This window comes from Myotis nattereri, assembly GCF_964212035.1.
Source record: "Myotis nattereri genome assembly, chromosome: 17".
In the NCBI taxonomy this organism is placed as follows: Eukaryota; Metazoa; Chordata; class Mammalia; order Chiroptera; family Vespertilionidae; genus Myotis; species Myotis nattereri.
Genome location: NC_138092.1, coordinates 44,325,940 through 44,352,586, shown reverse-complemented (window position 1 = coordinate 44,352,586; position 26,647 = coordinate 44,325,940). Strand labels below are relative to the sequence as shown.

General features: G+C 48.0%; 1 protein-coding gene across 5 annotated transcripts in view; it reads left to right on the top strand.

Annotated features, from left to right (window-relative positions):
* MTSS1 (MTSS I-BAR domain containing 1) overlaps positions 1–26,647 on the top strand; it is a 134,969-nt gene that overhangs the window by 16,242 nt on the left and 92,080 nt on the right. For all 5 annotated transcript variants that reach the window (XM_081111423.1, XM_081111425.1, XM_081111424.1 and 2 more), the window contains 2 exons: positions 7,531–7,592; positions 11,280–11,353. In XM_081111423.1, coding sequence (XP_080967549.1) covers positions 7,531–7,592; positions 11,280–11,353 — 136 coding nt within the window. The remainder of the gene's footprint in view (positions 1–7,530; positions 7,593–11,279; positions 11,354–26,647) is intronic.

The following is a 26,647-nucleotide window of genomic DNA, read 5'->3' as shown; positions in this document are numbered from 1 at the left end:
CCCGCCTATCCACAGAGGGACCTGGGGGCCGCAGCAGCCCACGGAGATGCTCAGACACACTGCCCCTTCTCCTGGTAGCAGCAGGTTGGTTCCAGGTCCGCAGAAAACCTGAAGATGTGATAAAATTACCCATAATCATAGCACTGAGGACAGCAACTGTGAACATTTCTAGTGCGTTCCTATAAGACCTTTTTCTGCAAAGGACTTTTCTTTGTTTTTGTCTTCTTTTTCACTTGGTTGCGGGTCCTGACCATTTCTAGGGTGACATTATAGCTCCCTCAGGGCATTGCCACTGTAACTGGGGGCTGTGTGTTTAGGGAGTCCCCCCCACACACACACACATTCTACTCTCTCTAGGCTCCTACAGGACCCCAGTAGGAAGCAGGGTCCTGCCTGCTGACTGGTTTTCTGTGGCCCTGAGGCTGCACCCGGAGGCCGGGGCTGTTCATCTGGCTGCTTGCATTTCCCAGAATCAGGGTAGCACTTGGCCCACAAAGTTGGTCAGATCTGGGATCCAATTTCAGATTAGACCTCGTTGGTCCTCAGTTTCCTTGGCTGTGAAATAATAGTAGTCCTTGCCTCGTGGGGTAGTCAGCCTGTAATAAGAGTATCTATCCAGCTGTGCTTCTCAGAGTGTGGTCTGGGGACCACGGCATCACTCCAATTAAACGCGCAACATCCGGGCCCCACCTCAACCCCAGGAATGAGAGCCTGCATTTTTGCAAGATCCCCAGGTGTGAGAAATGTTGATACAAGTACCCGACACCTCGCAACTGTTTAGAAAATGATGATGATGGTGACAGGGATGCTTGTCAAGGTGGAAAGAGGAGCTTGAGAGGTTACGTGTCCAGTGGCATACCCATGACTTGGATTCTCATCAGCCGTAACTACTGGGGAGCCAGCCTTTGTCCGGAACCTGTGGACGGGACAGAGGTCTCTGAGCTGGAGCCCGATTCCCTATAGCCTGTGCCTGTGTATAGGCTGTGCCCGCTGGTCCCTATTTTATTCTCGGCTAAGCCCAGTCCTTCTTCTTCCTGCGAGTCTCCTCCAACTCTCTGACGCCTCCGAAACCGCCCCCTCTCCACCACGCTCCTGGTGGTGTCTGATTCCCTCAGCTGTCCTCTGAAGTCGCGCTGTCGCCGCAGGCTGGGCTGGGAGAGGCAGCTCGCGCATTATTTATGGCCCATGCGAACCAGCCCTGCCAGTGCCTTACGCAGTGTATTCTTCTGCTCCGCGCGTGGGAGGCCATCCTGGGCTTCTGTTTGACACAAAACAAAGCAAAACAGAACCCAAGCCAGAATGGCCACCGGCTGAGTCCTGCGCCCTGCAGAAGGCCAGGGGCCTGCCCAGCCTCCAGGAAGGACAGGAGAAGACGCAGGGCTGTGCCACAGCTCAACCTTGAGGGTGGGGAGGAGGAAGCCAACTCACATACTTATTTAGGTGGCCACCAAACTCGTGGGGAGTTGAAAGTTAGATAGGCCTTTCTCCTCAGCAGTAAGACAATGACTTCATTCTCCTCCCCACTGCCCACGGCACCAGGTTGCTGTGGGACCTCTCAGCCAGGTCCTCTGGTCCCCTGGCTGGCTTGGGGAGTTTTGTCACTTGCCATCTGAATGAAGGCCCCGCCTCGTCTTCCTCTGCCGTCCAACTGGTGGATAGCTCTGGGCCTTGCCCTTGAAGGCTGCTCACGGTCCCCTTGTCCACCCCGCCCATCTCCTGCCTCTCCCAGCACAGCTGCTCCACTGCAGTGCCCTTGGGGCAGAGCCCGCTTGTGTCCTTCCTGTCTCCCTGCCTTCCCGCTCCCTGGATCCTCCCTGGTCTGTATTGGACCCTCTTGCTCAGGTCCTCTCTTCCTCCCTGCTGTCCATCTTACTGGAAATGCATTTCCTTCCTCATTTCTCAGTCCTCGAGTCCACAGCTCAGTGGGGAGACTCGGGCTCAGAGATGGACAACTGTGTAACGCGGGAGAAGCAGGTGCGTCTGAGCGCGCCCGGGAGGAGGGGACATCTGAGCCGGGTGGTGACAGCTGAGTCGCAGCTTCCAGGACTGTTGGATCCCCGTGGAGGTTCGGAGACAGGACCGCCATCGGGGGTGGTGTACGTGGGGAGGGCAGCATGTGCCCCTCCTGGCTGCAGGGTTGTGAGTTAGGGCCTGTCTTTGGGAAGCCCATCTCTTGTTCCTCGTAGGACATGGGACAGTCCTGCAGGTCATTGAGCGAGTCTTCCATGCTTGTGGACAAACCCGCGTTCTCGTCCCGTTTCTGTAATAGGGGCCTTTTCCTTTCTCGCACGACCAGTGTGATCTGTGTTCTGTGTTCAACAAACCTGCCTGCTCCCCTCTGCAGAGAAATGCAGGGGTCCCAGGGGAGCCTTTCTTCCCTTTGCCTGGGGACTTGGCAGAGGCCGGGTGCTCAGTGGGAGTCTCATTTTTTTTTTTTATTTGGGTCTGTCTGGAAAGTTAGGAAACCTTTATTTTACATGTTAAATATATACCGTGTATTTTTAAAAATATTTTTAACAAATATCTTTATTGTTGAAAGTATTACATATGTCCCCCTCTTTCCCCACTGAGCCCTCCAGCCTACCCCGTCCCCCACCCCAGACTTCACCACCCTATTGTCTGTGTCCGTGGGTTATGCGTCTACGCATACGAGGTCTTTGGTTGATCATCTCCTTCCCTCCGAGATTCCATGCTCTGTCCTAGGCTTCCATGTCTCTGGATCCACTCCGTTCATGAGTTTATTAATTAGATTCCGCATATGAGGGAGATCATGTGATACTTGTCTTCTCTGACTGACTGACTTCACTTCGCATGATACTCTCCAGGTCCCTCCATGCGTCTGAAAGGTGTGGAAACCTGGATGTGTTCTCTGGTGAACCCCGCAGTGGGGTCTGTGTCGAGGCTTCCACAGCTCCCCGACAGCCTTCCTAGGGAGTTCCTCAAACTCGAACCCGGGCAGCTACATGGCCCCGGGAGAGGACTCCCCGGGACTTCTGGTGGGTGGGGCGCAGATGGAAGGATGAGGGGCTGTATTGGAATTGCCTCCTGAAAGGGTCCTCAGGGCGTACAGTGTCTTTACCTGCAGATTCTTTTGAAATGTGAGTGTGCTTTCCTTGCCTAAGTCTGGTAGTCCAGAACAGCCGCTGGCTTTGCCCCGTGACCTCTTCCCCACGTCCCTTCTCCCTCCTTTCTCCCTTCCTCCACACTTTTGGGTTTTTGTAGTAAAACTACTTTCAGGTGGGTAGAAACTTGGAAAGAAACTTTAAAAAAAAAATATGGAGCAACTCAAATCACCTTGCCTTTAAGTTTTAATAACATTTACACACTTAACATTTTTTTCTTACACAGGGAGGTTTTTGTCTTGTGTTCTTAGAAATTCATTTTTTTTTTTAGAACCCATTAAATTATAGGCTGCCTGAAAGAGGTGGGCCTGACACTTTGAAAGACTTCAAATATCATTAAGACGGGAGAGAGCTGCTCTTGGCAGGCTTCTGGGGCTGAGTGGGTGTGCGTGGGCGAGAGTGGCGTGCTGCACCCCTTGACGAGAGAGGGGACCCTCCTTTGGTTGCTAATTTGGTAAAGACTGAAATGAGGCTCCAAGTGGGGGCAGGTAAGTAGTTTTTGAAGTGGGTTGAGCAGTCATTTTCAGGAGCGTTCATCTCGCATTGGCGTACTCTACCCACCATTTACTTAGGAGCGGCAGAGACTTCGTCTGACACTGCACCCAGCGCCCCGGCCTAGCTCTGCTGTGACTGCGGTTAACTCACAGTGAGGTGAGACACACGGCGTACCCGTGTACAGCCGGTTCTGTACTGAGGACGGAGAATGAGGGACTTCCGCCTGGATGGACGGTCTGACTTAGAGAGTTTACGACTTCTCTCCCGACAACCTGAGAAATGCTTGGATCAATCCTCGCAACTGTGTATTGAACACTTACTGCGCATGTTAATGTCTGACCTCATTCATTCCTCACACCGACCCAGGGAAGTGGTCACCGTCCCCCGGCAGAGCTCCAGCGACTTGCCCAGTGTCACACTGCAAACGAGAGTGAAGATTCGGCCCAGGAGGGTGAACGCCTGCATTGGGTTCTTGGCTCCTTCCCTGCATTCTGTCAGTGTTCAGTGATGTCAGTGTTCAGTGATGGTGATGGAATTGTTTTTCATTATTATTTATCATTAGGAGGAACAGGCCCTGAGAGGGTGAAGTGACTTCGTCCAGTCATTTACTGGCAGGATCCTGGCTAGAACTCAGGGCTCGATGCTTCTTGCCACTGGTTCATCTCAGTGACCTTCTTCAGGGCTCACTGGATGGGAGTGGTTGGCGCTGGGGAGAGGAAGAGGTAGCTCTCATGTCCTTCTTGGTGTAGATGAGAGGTGATGGTGACTTTGGCTAGAAGTTGGTGGTCAATGGGTCTGAACATGGGCTTTTCAAAAAGCTGCTTATACTGCCTTGTGGGTCAGAAAGAGAAGGAATGGATAGATACGGTGGTAATGGTTGGTTGGACTCTTGCACTCTTAAGGATGCTCACTGATACCCATCTGGTCAGAGAGCTCTACTGGCCAGCCAGCGGACTCTGATCTTGGCCCTCCACTCTTTCCTTACTTGGATGTGGGCGTAGAAGGGGTGTTCATATCTGGACTGGATCAGAAAATAGTAAATATGTTAAGTGGGTCATTGGATTTTCCCACAAGGTCTGATGGACCTAGAATGGTGGTAGCCTGAGCCTTTGCAACATAAGCTAAAATAAAGTTACGCTCTTGGGTTGAAGAACCAGGGCAGGAAGATGGGACGGAGGCCACGTGGCTGTGCAGTATGGTGACGAGACCTGTGCATGGGTGTTGGTGTCAGTAGCTCAGGTGTAGCTGCCTCAGGGCCTCTGCCAGGAACCAGTCAGACAGGATCCCTGGCCTGGTGCAGCTTAGCAGCCCACGGGAGCGAATGGCAGCCTGGAGGAGCGACCCAGAGGCCTGCAGTTAGGCCAGCAGGTCTCAGAGGCACAGATGCAGAACTGATGGGTGCGCTCTCAGCTGTGTGCAGGAGACTTCAGGGTCTGGACGGGCTGTAGGTTCACGGTGCTGCTGTAGCCAGAACCTCTAATTTGATCTTAAGTTTTTTTTATGTAAACGACTTTTATTGTTTTCATAAAAATGATACATAAGCTTATTAACAACAACAACAACAAAAACTACGTACAGAGAGGAAAGTACAAACAAGAAAGCAATCCATTGGTCCAGACCTTAACTCCCAGGAACAGTCCCTTTTACTGTTTGGTAGATAATTTTCCAGATGTCTGCCTGCACCTTGTCAGACAGACTGGATTGCTAGAGAAAGGTGTACACGGCACTTTCATAACAAGGTGTTCATATGCTGCATGATATTTTCAAAATAAAAAACGTACTTAACTTCACTTTCATTTAACAGAAAAATTGAAACTGAAGTGATACCAAAGAAATCGCTAAGTTCCAGAGTACTGTTTCTGCGCCGAGAGAAATGAGTTTCTCAGCTATTCCTCTATCGCGGTGCTTCTTAACCAGGGGTGGTTTTGCCCCGAAGAGGACATCTGGCATTGTCTGGACACATTTTGGTTGTCATAGCCAGCGATGTCTGTGAATGCGACTGGCATCTAGCAAGTGCAGGTCAAGGATGCTGCTAAACATCCTGCAATGCACAAGGCAGCCCCTTAAAGAAAGAATTATCTGGCCCAAAATGTCATTAGTGGCCAGGTTGAGGAACTGCTCTAAGGGTAAGAAAAAAAGACTATTAAAGCCATTAGGAAGGTGAAATGGTTAAGTTTTAGCTAAATTGCAGCTTCAGACTATTTGTTGGGCCTCTGTATTGAAAGATGAGATGATTTACTTCATTGCATAGTTTCTCCCTCCTGCCCTTGACAACGAAAGCAAGAGGTGGCCTGTGTTGTTTTTAACCTAGTATTTATGTTCTGTCCTGCACCCAAAACCCCCCAGGTGTTTAGTCTTAGTTCTATATTTAAATGATTCAGTGACAAGCGACATTTCTGTCACCATGGTTTCCGCTTCTCTGGGTTTGTTTTGCATCGCCTATTGGTCGGTTGGCTACTGATCTTAATATAAATGTAATGTGCAGGTGCAGGGAGGTGTCAGGCCCCGCTCTGGTTTCGCCTTGGCAGGATTGTACTGGCAGGTTTGAGTTCATGTCTGAGTACCTTGCTTAGAAAAAGAGTAGGGAGCCCTGGCCGGTGTGGCTCAGTTGGTTGGGCATCCTTCCTTGCACCAAAAGATTGCCAGTTGGATTCCCGGTCAGGACACATGCTGGGGTTGCAGGCTCGATTCCCAGTAGGGGATGTGCAGGAGGCAGCTGATGGATGTTTCACTTTCACATCAGTGCTTCTCTTTCTTTCCCTTTCCCTTCCTCTCTCGCTAAAGATCAATATAAATAAATAAATAGTAGGGAGACATGATGGATTTTCCCAGGATGCTGTGGGGATGTAAAGCAGGGTCCCAGGTAGAGATGGAATTGAACTTGGGGGGCGGCTGAAAGAAGGAAAGCTGTGGGTGGATGTGCTGGTTATCTTCAGTTCTTTGAAAAGACTTCCATGTGGAAGCTTGTGTGCAAGACACTTTAGGGTTTGGATGGATTGTAAATTCATGGTGCTGTCGTTGCCAGAACCTCTAATTTTATCTTAAAATGTGTATGTAATGACTTTTATTGTTTTTGTAAAAATGATACATGACCTTATTTAAAAAAACACACCCAAAAAACAAGATCCAAACTATAGCCAGAGAGGAAAGTATGACCAAGAAAGCAACTCATTGGTCTAAATCTTAGCTCCCAGAAATAGTCCATTTTAATATTGGGTAGACAAATAATAAACTTAACTGTGAAGTTGCCCGGGAGGATAGACTTAGGGCTGCATGGATATATAAGACAGGGTGGGAGATATAGGCTGCCATGGGGGGGTGATGGTTAAGTGTGCTGGGGGCCGCCTGTTGTAATTAGATGCTAGGTTCAAGCCATCAGTGGAGCAGCTCTATTTATGTAACTTCCCAACCTTGAGATTCTGATGATGCTTCCCAGTGGGCCCCTATCCTGGGAGGAGCCCCAGTCCCTCTGCTTCCCTCCTCCCTACCGTTTGGAATAAGAGTGAGAACAGCCAGGGCCGTGATCAGGTGGAGAAAAAAGGGGGCCTTTCCCAGGAAGTACATTCCCAGGCTATGCAGAATATTTAAGGTAGAGCCTTAAATAATCCTGCACATCTTGAATTTGAACCCACCATCTATTGACTCAAAAAGTGATGCATCACTGTATGTATTAGATTCTGCCCAACGTGTTCCAGCTGGTGTCTGTATGTTGACTCGATTGCAGGACTGAGCACATTCTAAACCCATTCCCGGGCCAATACATTTATATATCACCTGGGCCATAGGCCAGACGGCAGGGAAGAGAGCATACACAGATTGTTCCTGTGTAATCGGAATCGGGTGTTGTGTTATTGTCTGAATCAGATGTCTGTCACAGCGTGACTTACTGATTGATGGCTTTGTTCTGTTGCAGGGGAGCTACCCAGTTTGGGAAGATTTCATAAACAAAGCGGGGAAACTGCAGTCCCAGCTTCGGTAAGTAGAAGCAGGTGTTCCCCAGGAAAATGGCAATGTCCGTAGACAAAGGAGGGAATGGGATGGCCCCATGATGCACATATAAAATTAAATTCATCTGCTCTGCCTCCTCCACAGGAATTTTGGGAGTTAAATGGGGTGTTACATGTAAAGTAATAATGGGTAGCATTCATAGAGCACTCACTATGTGCCAGGCATGTGTTAACTTAAATAAACCTTAGAACCCCAAGAGCTAAGCACAGCTGTTATCCCCATTATACTGATGAGGAAACCGAGGCATGGATAAGCTGAATAACTTATCCAGAGTCACACAGCCAGTAAAAGACAGCGATTTGAAGTTACGGAGTTTGGTGACAGGGATTTGAACTTACGGAGTTTGGCTCCAGAGTCCATTCTACTTACTGCCTATTTGTATAAAGAGTTTAAAACTCAGTCTTGACCATTATAGAATCCCATTTACATGAGATGTCTAGAAAAAGCAAATGTGTAGACACAGATGTAGATTGGTGGTTGCCTGGGGCCAGGAATGGAAAAGAAGACTGATTACAAATGGACACGAGGGATTTTTTTGGGGGGTGATGAAAATGTTCCCAAAATTGGATTGCTTTGGTGGTTTCATAACTCTAAATTTACTAAAAAATCATCGAGTCGTGTAACTAAAGGGGTGAATTTTTATGGTATACAAATTATGATGCCTCAGTAAAGCCGCTTTAAAACACCATAAGATTTAGTGCTGATCTGCTCCCAGGGGCTATTCTTATTGCTTCATCTTGTGCTTGTTCATATATCGTCTGATAAGAAATAGGAAATATATCAACATCTTCTTGCTAAGACTATATGCCCATAAATCAGTGGGAAGAAGGGGCACTTTTGCACTTTGCGGGTGCTCCATGAGGGATGAGACCTTTAAAAAGCAATTAGTGTCATGGCCCTTGTTCACGGCATATGGGGATGACATAGGTTGGTTTGGATGTATGAGGATGGTTTTCCGGAGAACAAAGCAGGTAGGTTTTCTGGTTGTGTTTTTTTGTTTGTTTGTTTTTAATCAAAAGCTATGCGGATGACAGAGAGAGGGCGGAAAGGTGGCATGATGCTCGTGGGCCTCTGCCTGTGGACCCCAAGGGTGACTGCCCAGAGCTTTGGCCACAGGGCATGGCTCCCTGGAGATCAGAAGAGAGGAACTTGGGAGACGTGGATCTCTTCCCCTTCGTTCCTGCACCTTCCTGCCTGGGGTTTCCAACCATGAACCTGGGTTTCCAGAGCCGTGAGTGGGCCTCCAGGCGGACAGTGGGCCCTGGAGTCCGGCTCCTTCTCTGGTTGTCAAGTGCTCCCCCATTTCTTTGCTTAAGAACTTACCTTACTTTTATGCCGAAGGATCCAAACTCCTCTGCTCAGAATGCAGGCCCCTTCCCTTTGTTCGTTCGTTACATCTGCAGCCCACCCCCCAGCTCGGCCACTGTTACATTTATTTCAAATGGGTTCGCCTCCATCCAGGAGGTGTTCTGCAGTAAAACAATAAGACGCTTACGTTTACCTGCCCTCCCCCCACCACACACACATACTTTTCCTTATCTGGCCTCATTTAATTGTTTGGCAAGCTTTCAAGATGGACCATGGAAAAGATTCCCTTTCCTTTTTACCGATGAGGAAGCCGAAGCTTCAAGTAATTAACTGATTCAACACACCGAGTAAGACTTAGAGCAATCTTATCTTACTGCCACTTATACAAAGTACATTTTGTATTTTCTGACAGCACTTAGGCCTCCTGAGAGCAGGGACCATTTCTGCATTTTGTCAGACTCCTAGCGCCGGTGGAGGGCACGCCAGGGGCCTCATGCACATGGTGTAGTTCCCTGAGTTTGAGAAAGGATGAAGAGAAGACTGTAGAAGAGGCAAGTAAGCCTGGGAGCATTCAAACCCGAGACTCGCTCCTTCCTGCTGCCCGTGGCTGCATGTGTGTCCTCTCCGATCCGAGAGGCCTCAGAGATCTCATGACACAGCAGATACTGAACTGTGACTCACTGGGAGCCGTGGTTAAAGCTCTGAATGCGTCACACTTGACCACCTCATTTCCATGCGGCCCTGATGATGGGTAATGGGCAAGGCTCCCCTACAGCGGGCTCATTAAATTTGGATGATCGGCATGGACTCGAATGAGAATAAATCCAGCCACTGTGTCAGATATTAATTGTGCGCCAGAATGAGCTATTTATAAATCCTAGGATGTTTGAGAAAGCTAACTTTTCCAGGGTTTGCATTGGATGTCAGATCTTTTAAAAATGTGCTTCGAGGTGGGATTTCTGACATTATGGTTTTGTTCTTGTATGTCATTCTTGAAAAAATTTGAGCAGAGCCTAGTCAGTGTGGCTCAGTGGTTGAGCATCGACCTATGAACCAGGAGGTCACAGTTCGATCCCTGGTCAGGGCATATGCCTGGGTTGCGGGCTCGATCCCCAGTGTCAGGTGTGTAGGAGGCAGCCCTGATCAATAATTCTCTCTCATCATTGATGTTTCTATCTCTCTCACCCTCTCCCTTCCTCTTTGAAATCAATAATATATATATATATATATTTAAACTTGAGCAGAATGGACAATATCAGGCCTCATTTGGAAGCCCAGCGCTCAGGGACTGGTGCCCGGTGTTCCCGGAGACCACGCTGAGCGCCAGGAGCCTTTTGTTTCATTGCCACTGTTGCTTATATTTAAAGGCCATTTCTTTTCTATGTCGCTGTTTTGAACTCTTTCCTTTTTCATCTTTATCCTCATCTCCTTCCTTCAGCAACATTGCATTCATACACATGCTCAGTAAAGACTGGATTCGTATGTAAAATACTTAGAAATTACATCAGGTGAGAGCTCGATTGTAAAGTACAGATCTTGAGGCTGGCTTGCGTGTTTGGGGGATCCACCATCTGCTCTTCACTGGATGACATCTCGGATCCCAGCTCCAGGAAGCAGGAGACCGCAGAGCGCTCAGCCATCTTATAGTGCTCAAGGGCATGTGACGGATTCAAAATCATTTCTAGGCCAGCAAATGAGTGTAGTAACTCCTCCCTATTCTCAGCTGTTAGGAATTCAGAAGGTACAGTTGAGGTAGCTTTCTAAGGTTGGAAAATGATGTTTCATTGTGATTACGATTTCGGGGGAAAGTCACACAGCCAGGATATTGACGTGTAGTGGGACGGGCATGGGGCTGTGAGTCATGGGCCTGGCTACAGGTCCCAGCTCTGGTCTGGACACAGTTGGAAAGCCACCTTGTAGATGCTCTCTCCGTTTTCCCTTCTCTAAAATGAGTTACTTAAATTAGATGCTCTCTCGCTAAGATTCCTACTCTAAAATTAATTTTTACCGGTACCCTTGATATTTTTTAACTTTTTTTTTCTTTTCAGTAGAAACACCTGTCTTTCCCTCCTTTGTGAAATTTTACCGGGTAATGGGCAGGAGGGCATGGGAGGAATTGCCGGCATTTATTGACTAGCACTGAAGGAGCTGGGCGTTACTGGGGCAGGGTTGCAAATAATGTGAGGAGGAGGAACACCTCCTAAGAACAAAGTGGGACCACAAAGCCAAAGGCTGTCCTTGTCCAGCTGGCTCGGCTGTCCTGAGGATAACGTGCAGTCCGCAGAGGTTTTAGCCCTTGAGCGCTAATGACATTCCTCATGCCTGTGTCATCTGTTTGTATTTTAGGACAACAGTAGTAGCGGCAGCTGCCTTCTTGGACGCCTTTCAGAAAGTGGCCGACATGGCTACCAACACACGTGGTAAGCAGATGGAGGGCGGCTCTTTCCCTGGGGAGGCTTCAGGGAGGAGCATCGGGGCTGAGCTGACTCATACCTAAAATTCTGTTAACGCTGTGGGGTTCCACATAGCACACCTTTCAAAGTTTCAAGGTTCTCTGCAGGACAAAGCTCAAGAGAAGAATGGAGAGTGAAGGGAAAGAGCCTTTTCCTTTAAAAGAGGCAGGAGGTGGCTCGACGTGTTTCCTGGTCGCTTTTACTGAGCTGTGCATTTGGGTGTAGTTCGTTTTTCCCTTCTCGCAAGGGTTGTCCTAAGGTTTTCCTCGTTCCCTTGGGGGACGGGAAGCCGGAAGAACGATGGGGCAGACCGTTTTTCTGGGTTCTGTGAAACTGGGAGCCCTTGTGTAAGTGGTGTCCTATTGTGTTGTATTTGTGTCTCCCACATATGATTTCTTCATGTCCGACCCCCCCCAAAATATAGTGCCCAGAACATGGTGTTTACAGTATGTGTGTTAAATCAAGGGACAAAGTCTTCGGAAATATTTTAATGGTTTCAGTGACTACTGAATCATACAAAAGACGCGTAAGAACATGTGAAAGTTATAAAGAAGAAGACGCATAGTCCTGTATCCACCACCATTGTTAGAAATACACCATCAGCTCGTCAGCCCTAAAGGAGAAACCCTGTTCGAAGGGGCGTGCCTTCTCCTTCACTCCCAGGCAGGGTCTGCTTGTGCACTGACAGCTACACGCTTGTTCTTGCCGTTGTCAAGGTGACATTGGAAAATGTGGGTGTTGGGGTTGCTCCCAGTCACACGAGAGTTTGGCTTCTCTGATGCACGCGATGGTCACCTCCGGTGGGATTCACCAGGTGCCCAATTACCATCGGACGAATTTGCAGGGAGCACACTTCTCATTCATCCCAGAAACCTGGACACTGATAACATGTCAGACACTGTCACGGGGCCACACGCATCAATGCATTGCCGTCCTGGTCCTGGGGGAGCTTGGAACTGCAGGGGGGAAATGCGATACGTGAATCGAGAATTTGAGTGTAGAAGTATGTTTGCTGGGATGCCAGCGGTAGAACAGCGTGCAGAGGGAAGATGAAGAAGCGAGTAATGGACTCAGCTCAGGGAGACGAGGGAGGTCTCCGGGGAGGGAATATTTCTCTTCATTTCCAAGCTGCCGACAGTGTTTCAGAAGGTTCCCTAGGAGAACATGACGGCATCGGAGCAGCGCTGCCTCTGTCTGGTTTGCCGGCTTGATATGGATCATATCCACTGTGCTCTTTAAGCTGTTTAAAAAATTATTACATAGTTTATGCGTCCGTGGTAGAAGCTAGAAAATATAAGTATAAAGAAGAATAGAACATCGAAGCCAGTGTTCACCATTGTTAGTGTTATTGGGTCTATTTTATAGTATTTTCTTCTATTTCACCGGTAGAGGGAACTGGACTTGTCAGTTGTGTTGATGTCTTTCTAGAATAGCCACCAGAATGTATCTTCTTTAAAGAGTTGCTTTTAAGAGCTTAGATATCTGGCATTGCATTTTCGAGGCTCGGTGATTCACAAGTTTTTATATTTTAATGTTTAATCATGGGATGGACCCTAAAGGATGAACGAGAAAGACATCCCCCGACGGTCCATGATGTCCTGCAGTGGAGCCTGGCTGTTTGCAGAGGCTGCCCCGGGGGTTCTCGGTGGGAAACGGGAGGTCCTGCAAGTCCTCCGGGTTGAAGGGAGGAAAAGCAGAGCGATGATTTGTGGGAAAAGAAACCAGAATCGCCTCTCTGCGGGTGCAGTGGAGGAGCTAGGAACTTAGAGGTGATGTATTGGACAAAAAACAAATACTGTCACAGCGAACAGACTCTGCTTTGATATATTTTTAAAGTCTTTGATTTCTGGTCATTTTTAGAGATTCCAGAATACTCCCCATCTGGCCATGTGCACTGGGGGCAGGGGTAGGGGGGTATAACTTTCTGTGGCAGGGCGACGGGGAGGACTCTCTCGTGACCTAAAGAGGAGTGTCTGGTTGGTAGAAATATATTTTATGAAGATGACAAGAGAGAAACTTGAACACACGCACTTCTTGTATGTTCAGTAAGCATCAGAAGTCATTTCTGTGAAGTTAAAGTTTACTTAAAATTGAAAAATATAGAACATGCTCTTGAGTTTAAAAAAATTTATGTGACAGAACATAGAAAATTAAATCCACCCTCCCAGTCCCCTTTGCAGGGACTGGGCTTAGTGTTACGTACAGACCTTTTTGCATACGTAAACACATGTGGGAGGGAAAAAAGCTAGTTGCAGGATAATATGTAGAATGATATATAAAATGAAGTATGTCTGTGTGGTCTCTTCCCAGAGGTAGCCCATAGGAAACATCATCCCTGTGCTTTTCCTCCGCAGTACAGGGTATGATCTTTCTAGTCAGTACCTGTAGCTCGACCATGTTCTTCCTGGTGGTCAAATGGAATTTCACTGCCCGGACGTAGCACAGTGTAATCACTCTTCTGTTGAGGGATATTTAGATTATCTCCGTGTATTTGTTATTGCAAGCTATGCTGCACTTAATGCCCGTGCCTGCATCCTTTTGGAGATCTGTGTGTAATCTATTTTTAATGACGTATGCGTCACCGAGGAAACAGTGAATCCGTAGAATGCTTCAAGCTGTTTTGGTCAGCAGTAAATACGTATTTGGGCTTAAGGTCATGACAGGCTGTAACTCTACAGTTTGCAGTTTGATGTCCACCCTCTACAGAAAGTCCAGTGTTTTCTTAGAGCCTGGAGCTGTCTTTTTCTTTTTATCCTCACCCAAGAATATTTTTTCCATTGATATTTTTAGAGGGAATGGAGGGGAGGGAAGAAGGGGGGTGGGAGAGAGAGAGAGAGAGAGAGAGAGAAACATCAATGTGACAGAGACACCTCGATTGGTTGCCTCTGCACCATCCCCGGCAACCGAGGTAACAATGCCCTTGACTGGGAATCAAACCCAATACCCTTGGTTGTGTGTGGGCCTACGCTCTAACCACTGAGCAACAGGCCAGGTCCATAGATGTCTTTTTCGAATCTTTCTTGCTGGAGATGACAAGGGAATAGCAGTTATTCTTAAGTGCATCTCCTGTTGGGCAAATGTCTGTCCAGAATTTCAAGCTAGCAGATCTCTGGTTTCCAAACATTAGCATTCCATATTGTTTCCCAGAGGAAACAGCTCTGAAAGGTCTCTGTCCTTTTTCGCACATATTTAGGAACAGATTTTGAAGCTAGTCACTATAAGAGCAAAATCACTCCAGTCTCTATATAACTGTTAAATAGGGTGTGGAAATATGTCCGAACTCTGTTTTGTTCTATTTTTTTAAAAAAATAGTACAAGCTGCCCTTACGATGTGTGTATTTAGGTTAATAATTAAACTGTAATGGGACTTAGGCATTTATTAGCTCCATAAGACGTGGTACAGTTTCACATTTTATCGATTTTGCAACTTGTGTTTAATATGCAAGCGCACCCTTTTCTGTGTTATCGACCACGAAGAATTAGTGGCTGGGCATTCGGTACACTGAGGACTTTTGGGGCAGCGTCACCATCTGCTCGTCCATGAGGGGCCAGCACGCGGGCCATTGTAGGAGTTGAGCAGTGTTTGAACTGACTGGCATGCAGTTGTCTGGGTTACTTTAAAAAGGCAAAAAAGACGATGAATTAAGGAGCAAGGAGGCTTCTCAGCCCTCCACGGCAGAGGTGGCCCGTTTCTGGGACCAGCATCCCTACACCCGTAAACACGTGCCCTTGCACCCCAGGGCCCAGCTCTCCGTGTCCGTGTAAGGCAGGCGTGTTGAGCTGATGAAACGCTCTGTCTTACTCAGCACTGGCCCTTCGTGGCCACGGCGTCGCTGCTGAGGTCAGCAGGGGCCTTTGAAGGCCATGATGCTGTGTGACTTGCAGTTTGGGCTGCCTCTTTGTGCCTCTGTAATTACTTTAAAGCTTTGATGAACCGTCTCGGGGATGTTGAGATGATGATACACCAAACCCATAGTAAGGGGTTTGAGATCATAAGCAGGAAGGAAATGGATCTCCAGCTGACTAGGTCATCTTTAATGTCCCAAACCCTTTATACGTCACTTTAAAAAATGGGCGGTGGTTTGAATCTTGAGAGTGATGGCGAACCTATTGAATACGTAACACGGGCTGGGCTCCGTCCTATATGTTTCACATGTATCGAGTCGTTTTATTTTAACAGCCCCCTGAGGTAGGTGCTCACGATCTTCATTTTAGGTGTTGAAATCGAGGCGAAGAGAGTTTACGTAAACTGACCAAGGTCGTGTGGCTAGTAAGTGGTGAAGCTGGAGTCTGGCCCACAGCCTAGAATTTAACCATTAAGTTATGATTCCTTATGTAAGCAGCTCCTGGATTTAGTATAGGTTTATTATTTGCTTAGAAGTTACTGCTCCTGAATGGGTCTTAAGAAACAACCTATATTTCCCCTTGGAGTAACATCTAGATTGGGAGCTGGGATGTCTGTGTTTGTCTTCTGGCTGTGTGATTCCACGTAATTTTATTTCACTTCTCGGGGCTCTCATTTTCCCACCTGTAGCCGGGGTTTTCCCAGGACATAGGGCTCCGGTATTCTGCCATTTTAAGTCTTGATTTGGCCCTATTAAATCCATAAAATGTGAAGGAATTTGGGCAGTCTGAATTTTCTATATTAACTTTAGAGTCTGCTCTGGAGACAAAGGGAGCGGAGGAAGCCAAGTGAGGCAGAGAATAATGGAGGGGAGCGGGTTTGTTGGAAGGGAAGAATGGGAACTACACATGGGCGTTTGGGGTGACCTGGGCCCTAACGAGGCTCCCTCTCAGCCATGTGCATGAGAAGGGCGGGTGGGAGCTGGCACTTTTAAGACAGCCTTTGAGGCCCAGGGGTGGGCTTTAACCAGTGAGCCTGGATTGCCAAGGTTCGGTGCATCAGTGAAGAAATCCCTATGGTTTATGTTGGCTAAAGCAGTCTTGGTCCTTAAAAGTATGTTACATGCTTTTAGTGTAGATTTTGTTAAATGCTGTGGTCTCCAGATCTGGCTTTGTGGATTATAATCACTCAAGAAGGTTGTTGTAAAGTACAGATTTCAGGGCCCTGACTCATACCTATGGAATCAGAATAACAGGAGGAAGGGGGTGTGGAGTGGGGCAAGGGGACCCAGAAATCTCAGATTTGTCCAAGCGTCCCAGGAGGATAAGGCCTCTCGCAAGCATCTTGCCACAACCCACCTGTCCAATGACATCTCGGCCGTGGCTGGCAGTTCCACCCACAAAGAAATGCTCACTCTTCCCTGAAATCCTTAAGACCTTTAATCTCTGCCCAGTCAGCATGGCTCAGTGGTTGAGCGTTGACCTACAAACCAGGAGGTCACGGTTTGATTCCGGGTCAGGGCACATGCCTGGGTTTTGGGCTCGGACGCCCAGTGTGGGTCGTGCAGGAGGCTGCCGACCAATGATTATCACTGATGTTTCTATCTCTCTCTCTCTCTCTCTCTCTCACTCTTCCTTCCCCTCTGAAATCAATAAAGATATATATATTTTAAAAAGAGAAAACCGTTCATCTCTTTCTGCTTGCACCTGTGCATTCCAGACCTGGAACGCCCTTCCCAGCCCACCCCCTGTGGCCCCCTTTACATGCTTAGGATCTGCTGCTTGCCTTCCAAGAGCCGGTTAAAGAGTCCTGTCGCCTGTGAAACTTTTGCCCCTCTTTCCCAAGGCAAGCGGTTTCCGGCTCAGGGCCGCTCTGGCACATGCTTCCTCTCACCTCACTCTCCGCGTGGTCACCGCCTTCCCACTAGGCTGCAGACAGCTCCAGGACAGGAGCTGCTCTACTCCTCCCCGACGAACCCGCTTACCCAGATGCTAAGGACCTGGCATTTGGCAGGACGTCGACAGCGTTTGCACACAGCACCAGGCAGACCTGGGCGAGGAAGGCTGTCACTTCTGGGGACAGGAGGCTGCTGGGATGGAGTCTTCAGCAAGATTCCACTTGGGAGTTCAGAACTGGAATCTTGGCGACGCCTCCCTGAGACCCAGTCTCTGGTAGAATGTGACTTCCTACTGCATGTACCTGACGAGGGCTCAGCATTCCATGACCAGGCCCTGGGAAGGGGCCGGTGGTAAAGGGCTCCCTGCTGTGGCGGGTTGAGGGGGGCAGAATAGGGAGGGAACCTTCCCTTCCAGGAGTAAGGAGGGGAGGTGATTTCCAAGAGGCAGCCAGACTGGTTTTGTTTGCCCCCGAGTTTTATTTTAACCAGGTGGTTTAATGGAGACCTCAAGGCCCTTCTCTTCTGGACCCACCAGTGCTCAAGTCCTGAGCTCTCGTTCATGGAATTAGAGCCTTATTATTTCTACCGAGGAGGCTACTTAGCCACAAAACTGAGAGAGAGAAATTAATTATTTAAAAAGCTCCCTCTCACAGGCCTAGAGCTGAAGAATCTTTGAATATAACCTTAAAGGAGCGTAGACACATTCACTCGTTACATTAAAAATGAAAAGGTATGAAACTGCTGCCTGTGAATCTATGGATGTGGCTATAGGTCACAGACTGGCTTTGTACTCACAGGCCAGTTTGGGGTCCTGAGTCATCTTTGGTTATTGTCCTGAGAATTCTTACAGGAGAAGTAAGAACTTTGAGTAGTTTGAGAAATAAGCTCAGCTATAACCCTAGCTGGTTTGCTCAGTGGATAGAGCAGGGCCCTCGACTGAAGAGTCAGGCGTTCGATTCGGGTCAAGGGCAGGTGTCTCGGTTGCAGGCTAGACGCCGCCCTGGTCAGGTGTCTCTCTCACATCGCTGTTTCTCTCTCTGTCTCTCCCCCTCCTTCCCACTCTCTCTAAACACCAATGGAAAAATATCCGAGGGTGGAGATTAACAAAGAGAAAAAAATGAGAAGAAATAAGCTCAGTACGTTTTCTTTAACAGCTGAGCTTTTTGTTTTGGAAGGTGCAAGGGATAGTGTATTAATTTTTCTAATGAACTTAATTCCAACCGAGGCTTTACAGCTAATAGGGGGAGAAGGAGGATCGAGCGTAAAGCATCCCCGGCAGGCGGAGAAGGTTTATGGACAGTTGGCTGAGGCTGATTTCACTCAGAGCCTCTGGATAGCTGTTGTGGGGGCTCCAAACCTGAGCTCTGATGTCCCAGCGCCGGACACCTCTCCGAGCCCAGGAGACAGGTGCTACTTGTGGAAAGGTGTATAAACGGAAGCACTTCCTAGCTCGCTCGAAACTGTGCTCTCTAACATTGTCATCCATGAGCCCAGGCACGCTGTTTTGACAGTGACCTAGAATCTCTCGATGGCCTTTCATTTGGGGGAATTTGAACTTGACCTCTTGATTTGATTCCCATGAATTATGCTGAGGAAGCCCTAAGTGAATTTCGCGCTGCTGGTCGCTCATTTTGAAAATTCTCATTGCTGTACTTAGGTGGGTGTGAGAGTAGGAACAAAGCTGAGAAATGAAAACATTTGTAGTTGGTTAAAGTGGGAAATCGGCCGGGCCAAGATGAAGTCATCTCCCTCCCATATTTCTTTTTTATCCATCCCTCCCCGCCTCCCTTTAACTTGCAGGCCTAGTGTGTGCTGCGTGAATGACCCCAGGGCAGTCCTGACCTGGTGGGGCTTTTAGGCTGAGTGGGGCCGTTCTGTGTGATAGAAATTCCTGTCATATGGAAATGTGACACATTTTTGCTGTTTAACATGGTAGCCACTAGCCACACGTGGGTTGACTGAGCACTTGAAAGGTGGCCAGTGTAACTGAGGACCTGATGTTCTGGTTTTTAAATCTTTCTCATTTTAATTGGAACAGCCACATACACCTCATGGCTACCCTGGTACACGGCACAGGCATAGGCAGCGTCATGATTTCTACAAAGAAAGGCTTGTTCTGCTCTGACAGTAAGTGTAATATTTTGTGAGTCATCTGATTTATTCTTTTTATGTCATGAAGCTTTATTGAGGGTTCTGTGTACCTAGGGCTCTGGGAATGCACCGGTCAGTCGGAAAGGGGTTGTTTCCGAGGCTTTGGGTCCGTGGTGGCAGAGGGTGTAGGCAGGCAAGCGGTGGGGGTGTTAGGCGGAGAGGCACATGTGAACAGCAATCGTAATTTCAAGCACTAAATGCATCCCTGTTCTTTTTAAAGCATGTCCCTTTCATGCATTCTCAGTGGACGAGAGAGTATTCCGAAGAGGGTCAACATTGGTTCTGAGGAGGGGAGGGAATCGCACCCTTTTTATATACCAGGCACAGATATGAATGAATGCAATACATAAGCAGGCATACGTATGTCTGCAGAATTAAAAATCGTATGGCAAAAGGGGGGAAAAAGTCCAAAAAGGCTCTTTATGGGAATGATAGTGGGGGAAAGCTTGAGAAAATTGTTTTGTGACGAAGGCCTAGCTTTTAAGACAGGTCAGCCTTTTGCCTATTGCCCCATTCAAGGTGCATTTTAAGGATTTTGATGAACCTGATGAGGGTGATTGCTATTAGGCACTTTATTGGAATGAACGAAATTGGCAGTGCAAGGTCCATGGCCTTGCTGTGCGGTGGGAGGAAGGTCCGGGCGTGACAGGTGACTGGGTTGGTGCGTGCGCAGTCGCTGGGTGTTTCGTTAGGCGGTTTCCATAGGAAAGCGGTGCTCTCAGCACTTCACCCTTCCAGTTTCCCAGGCTGCGTGCATTGTGTTCGCAAGCAGTGAGGGTTCTCCTTCCCATCCCAGCCCTTTTCTCCTCCTTTACTTTTTATTTTGGCTTAATAACTAACACTCCTCCACCCCCTCCCACTGCCACTCACACCAACGTGTCGCCGTCATTTTTGGTAAAACACTGATTAGCGCTCATGAGAGAATGCAGTCACTCTAGTTCTCACCGATGAGGCAAACCTTTTTTTTTTTTTTTTTCCTACAATGCTCTCCCGGGGAAGCTCGTTTGCCATAGAGTCATGAACTTGGTTTGGTCGCCCACCTCAGATAAAAATAGCCGTGTGGAATGTGAATGTGAACTCGAGACACTTGAAGTTGTCAAACTAGTGTTTTCTTGGATGAGTCTACGCCTCATCGCGTGGCTGCCTCCTCTCCGCTCCCTCCGAGAAGGCCCCCGCCTGGGAACATGCAGGAAATGTGGCCACTGCTTTGCGTTAACAACTCCACTGTCGCCGAGCACGTGTGCTCTGCTGAGGAAAAATGTGAGACCGGGAAATAACGCAGGGAACAAAGCAAGGTCTTCATCACCGAGACAGATGGTGAATTCTCCCGGTACATTGTCTAAAAATTTGATTTTTTTTATACGTTTCAACATATATATGTTGGCTAAAGTGAGAATTACCTGGAGGTTTCTCATTTTGCTGTGATTGCTTGATTGATTGATTGATTGATTTAACATAACTCTGGTTTTCAGTTTGTAGAGAGTACGGGGCTTTTCTTTAGACCATCTAGCCTCTCGTGCAGCCGTTTTATTTGGCAGGGCAGGCTGCGTCTCAGCAAGGTGAAGTCACTTGCCAGGGCCACTCAGCTTGTCCGGGGCGGTGGGGATGCCCATGCTAGCCCAGGGCTTCCTCTCATGGTTCCCCCTGAACACTGAAGGGCAAAGCTGCTGTCCCCTCGCCTCTTGGCCTCTGGGTTTAACGGGGAGGGTATTCAAGGAGGAAAGAACATGGGCTGTGCACACCTGTCTGTGTGCTCCTGGCGTTTGTAAAGATTTGCGTCTGCTTGTTTGTTTACAGGGAGTGCTTGATCACGTGGCTTCCCAAAGCAGTTTTCCACTTCCAGTCCTCGTCTATGGAAGATGTTTTTGTTTTCTTGTAGCTCAGTGTGTGGGTGGGTGGGCTGTTTTGTTTATGTTTTGATCATGTGTTATATTTGACATAAGCATATTTATCTGCGAGAATAACTAGGCTTCTTTCATCTACATTGGCTTCGTTTGGGGAATATATCTTTACCTGCACTCACACACGTGATGAAACACACACACACACACACACACACACACACACACACACACGTGTGGATTCCCAAATGTTTAAAATTGCCATGGGACTCTTATTTCTAGTAAAAGCTACTGCCGTGGAAATCTGCAGCATTTCCTGCTGTGTGCGCCAGGACCCAGGGACCCTGGTTACCATGGAAACGGGTCTCCAGCCGCTGGGTGGTACTTTCCTTTAGAGCTGCATCTGAGCACATTTCACAGTTCAGTACAATGCTGCCGCTTCCGCTTTTAAAATAAGGAGACGGACGGGAGAAAGCTGTGGGATTACAGATTTAAAAAGTACTGTTTCTGCTGAGGTAGAACGAGACTTTTAACATGCACACTCTTACTGTGACTGTCTAGTAGGGCAATACCATCACCCAAAGGAGGCCAGAGGTACCAGAAGCTCCGTGGCGGGGACAGTGGGAATGGCGCCGTGCTGCTGGCCTGCAGCTCTGTGGGCAGAACACGGGTGTAGGGCTGACCGGCTTTATCCCACTGGCCCCAGGCGAGTCCATTTGGTGTGTCAGGAGGGCTTGACCGCAGACAAAAGACCTTCTGCTCTCAGTAGGTGCCCGCCATCCTGCACGTTCTGACCCCCTCTCTCCGAACGCACCCAGAGAACCTGTTCTCAGAGCCTGGAGAGCTTGCCCGGGTTTTTGCCCTCGATTCGCCTATCGGCACATGATTGCCCTCTGTGCCTGATGGAAGGCAGATGCTGATAATGAGAGGGATACTCCATTTGGCTATTTCCAATTTCAGGCGAAGTGCGAGATGTGTTGTTTGTACTGGAACCAGGAAATAATGAGCCATGTACCTGTGCCCCTGACCTCAGGGGTGTTGGCTGTCCCGTTGGGCACTGGCCACAGGTGGGCACACACTGGTGTTCGTTGTTCCAATCTGTTTGCGTCAAGCCGATGCTGGGAACGTGTGTGATTTGCAAACAGTGAGGCCGCCGGGAGCCTTGCCTTTCGCAGGTGACAGGATCTTAGTCCTGCCTTGGCCTTCAATTTACAGAGGACCTTCTACCTGTGGGAGCACTCAGCCGCTTTGCCTCATTAAGGCTTGTGGTAGAAACCCCATTTTGCAAACCAGGGAACCAGCTTGGCAACTTGAGGTGACTTGGTTGAAATGTCACCCAAGCAGCAGAGCCTGGAGTGTGTGTGACCGACCCTTCATCCCACCTTCTTTCCACCTCTGAGATCAGTTGTATGTCTGGAACCACGTAGGAATTTAGACCAGGGCATCTCAGTCGTGGCATTATTGCCTTTTGGGCTGAATAATTCTTTGTTGGGAGGGGCTGTCCTATGTATGCATTGTAGGATGTTTAGCGACACCCCTGTTGTCTACCCCACCCCCACTGTGCAAACAAAAAATGTCTCTAGATGTTGCCAAATGAGGGGCAAAAATGACCCTGGTTGAGAGCCACTGAGCTAGATTTTTTAGGTGGTGTTACGTGGCAGTTCAAGGCCACTGTGCTGTGCCTTTTTGGAGGCAGTTACAGACAACTGGCTCAGTTAGGCTAGATTTTAAGTTATTCATAGCTAAGTTATGACTTTGGAAATTTCACGGTTCATGCATTGTTTCACCTGAGCTTGTGTGTATAAAACTTCCTGCAGAGTCTACATCTTACCAAGAACAACTGCTTGGTCAGTGTAGGTTCATCAAAGGGGTCTAATGGGAAATCTTTGTATTTTCTCCTAAATTCTGCTGTGGACCTTAAACTGCTCTGAAAAAAATAAAACCTTAATTTAATAAATGGTTGTGATGGTAAATTTTAGGTTAGGTATATTTTATCATGAAAACCAAAACCCCGTTCTCATTAAGCAGTTACTCCCTGTTTTCCTCCCCTGCCAGCCTTTGGCAACCACCCTGGCTGTATTTTGTGTTTTACTCGTCATTGTACCCCTGACCCCGAACATAGTAGTTGCTAAATAAAACTGTTGCATGAATGAAATGAGCCTTTACTCAGGCTCATTGTCTTTGTAGATCTCTTCAATAGCTATCTAACGAGGAAAGCCAGCTATAAGGAAATTTCTGTGAAATGTTTCACTACTTCTCTACTGAAATGTGTATAGAAATGCCTCTTAAGCCAAAGCTAATGCTGTAGTCTATCTGCTTATCTTGGTTATTTTTTTTATCCTCCCCCAAGGACATGCTTAGAGAGAGAGCGAGATAGATAGGGATAGAGATGTATAAAGAGATAGAAAGAGAATCTATTGGTTGCTCTCTGTATGTGCCCTGACCGGGAATCGAACCAGCAACTTTTCCGTGAACAGGGCAGCACTCATCCAGCTGAGCCACTCTGGCTGGGCTATCTTGGCTATTTTTAGTTGACATTTTGAGCCAATAATGGTGGTTGGGAAAAATTAATGTTTTTAAACCAATTTTTTCCTGGAAATATGGCTGCCTTGTTTGTCTTTTCTTTTATGCTCACAACTCACAAAATCTTGTTTTCCTCTTTTACTCTATAATTTATAAAAGTTGTATTGCAGTTGGCTTGGGGAGAATTTACTTAAGCATAGTTGAGCCTTTATATTTTCCTTCTGGCTTGGACAAAAGCATCATTAATTATGAATATGAATTCCTTTTGCAAAATGACAAGATTGAACATTTCCTCATGCCAGCATCTCAGCGGTCTCATGCTGATGCTCAACAGACTTTTTAGAGATTGTTTTTAATGGCCATGGTATCAGATACTAAAACAAAATAAAAATGAGAAGCTAAAAAGAATGCAAAGTAGCTTACAGTTCATTATTCTGAAAAAAAAAAAAAATAATAATGAAAGGTTTTTGTTTTACCGAGGCCATTTCTATCCACTCTGCGATGCATTTGCGGTCTCAACGTTTTGGCTGAGGCTGCAAACCAGAGCATCATTTCTTCTCTTCAAAGTTTCTGCTGTTGACAGGAACAGAATCCCATTTGTTCAGATGATTATCCTTGAGGGCCCTAAGGCTTAGGTCAGCGTTTTGCTCTCCAGGGAACCAGAGCTCACTTGGTTTGATGATGGAGGTGGGAGTGGTGTCAGTAGCCACTGAGCCCTCACTGGGCGCAGTGGCTGATTCATGATGGCCTCACAGCAGGAGGTGCACTGGGGTCTGATTCCTGTCCTTGAGGCTTTTACCCACCAGGTGCTATTGCCTTCATCCCATGTGCTACTGCTCAGCCCTCGGCCACCCAGTAAGGTCGTTTCCGGTGTTCTCGCTTAACCTGTATCCTCTCGTGCTCGCTGCCAGAGAAGCTGACCCAGATACGGCAGTCGGTTCCTTTGTGTGGGACCCTGGGAAGAGGGTCCTCTCTGGCCTCCGGTGGGAGTTTTCTAGTCTGGAAATGGACCTGTGTTGTGGTTCCTGTCCAGGCTGTCAGGGAGGCCAACCTCCTCAGGAATTCCCTCCTAAGTTTAGAGCCCAAGGCCGTGTGTGTGTGTGTGTGTGTGTGTGTGTGTGTGTGTACGTACGTACGTACTAGTAGTTGCTATCTGCATGTTGAAAGATTTGATTTCTGCTCACAGTTCCTTGAGTGGGGATTTTTTTTTTTTTTAAATCTTCACTCAAGGATACTTTTCCACTGATTCTTAGGGAGAGTGGAAGAGAGAGGGAAAGACAGAGAGAAACATCGATGTGAGAGAAACACATCAGTTGATTGCCTCCTGCACAAGCCCCGGTCAGGGCCTGGGCCGGGGAGGAGCCTGCAACCAAGGTACGTGCCCTTGACTGGAATCGAACCCTGGACCCTTTGATCTGCAGGCCAATGCTCTATCCACTGAGCCAAACAGGCTAGGGCTGTTCCCCTTCTATTTTTAAATTCAATTTATTTATTTTTTTAGTTTTGGACCACTTCCTTCTAAACCAAAGGCATTTGTTGTGCAAGTAAGTTTATCTTTTTGCTTACTTGAAATGGCAGTCCTGCAAACACAAACACATCAGTCTTAAACCACATGGAAATCAAATGGCACTAGACCAGCGGTTCTCAACCTGTGGGTCGCGACCCCTTTGGGGGTCGAACGACCCTTTCACAGGGGTCGCCTAAGACCATCGGAAAACACATATATAATTACATATTGTTTTTGTGATTAATCACTATGCTTTAATTATGTTCAGTTTGTAACAATGAAAATACATCCTGCATATCAGATATTTACATTAGGATTCATAACAGTAGCAAAATTACAGTTATGAAGTAGCAACGAAAATAATTTATGGTTGGGGGTCACCACAACATGAGGGTCGCGGCATTAGGAAGGCTGAGAACCACTGCCCTGGACATTTCAATGTACTGTCGATTTCCTACTCCAAAACATCAGGCGGTGTGAAAAGGTCCAGGTTGGAGAAGGAAGGGCTGGACCGACCACTTGTCCGAGTTAAAAAGGCAAAACCACGCATTCATCCACATTTCAGAGCCTATCCATTTTGTTTTCTCCAAGAACATGTGATTTGGCTTCAGAACCCCTGTGTTTTCTTTGTGTTTAGTATAAGTTTGGCTTGTGATGCTATTTCACGGGACTGGATCTGATCGCGTGCTGTGTGCGTGCATGCGCCCTAAGGAAAGTGCCCCTCCTGTGTGCTTGCCACTCCCTGCTTGGTTCCCCTTCCCTGGTTCTCTGGAGTAGGCACTGCTGTGGCCGTCAGCTGCCCTGTGCTGGCCTTGCAGTGAGCCACAGGCCCAGGCAGCCGGCCGGCCCCAGCCTTTGCATCCCTGGCTCCCCCTTCCTGACCCCAGGCCTCCTTCGGCCTCACCAGGGCCAGACTGGCTGCTCCAGCCCCCTCTCTGCTGTATTCTTACCCCCAGGAATGGAGGCGACAGCCAGAGCCTTCCTGTTCTCTGAGCCTCAGAAGCAAATGCGTGTCCTGGAACGGGCCTCTCCCCTGCCTCTGGGCTGCTCCTGGGACCGGCTGAGGGAGTGTTTGCCCAAGGGAAGAGGCAGTGTCGAAGGGCTGCCATGTTAGTTAGTGGGCTCACAGCCTGGAAACAGCTTCCCACCCTGCTCTTAGTCTACATAACGACGACCATGAAAATCATTATTGGTTGAGCATCGTCCCATGTAGCAGAAGGTCGCCAGTCCCATTCCTGGTCAGGGCACATGCCTGGGTTTTGGGCTCGATCCCCAGTATGGGGCATGCAGGAGGCAGCTGATTGATGTTTCTCTCTCTCACCGATGTTTCTTTCTCTCCTTCTCCCTTCCTCTCTCTATAAAGTTAATTTAAAAAAATTAAAAAGTCATTACAGTGTGAAACGCAAACCAGGGTAAATGATCCTGGTGCGAATGCTATCCTATTGTTAGAGCTAAGAAATTGTATCCGTGCCAGTTCAGAACCTTCGGTTTGGATGGA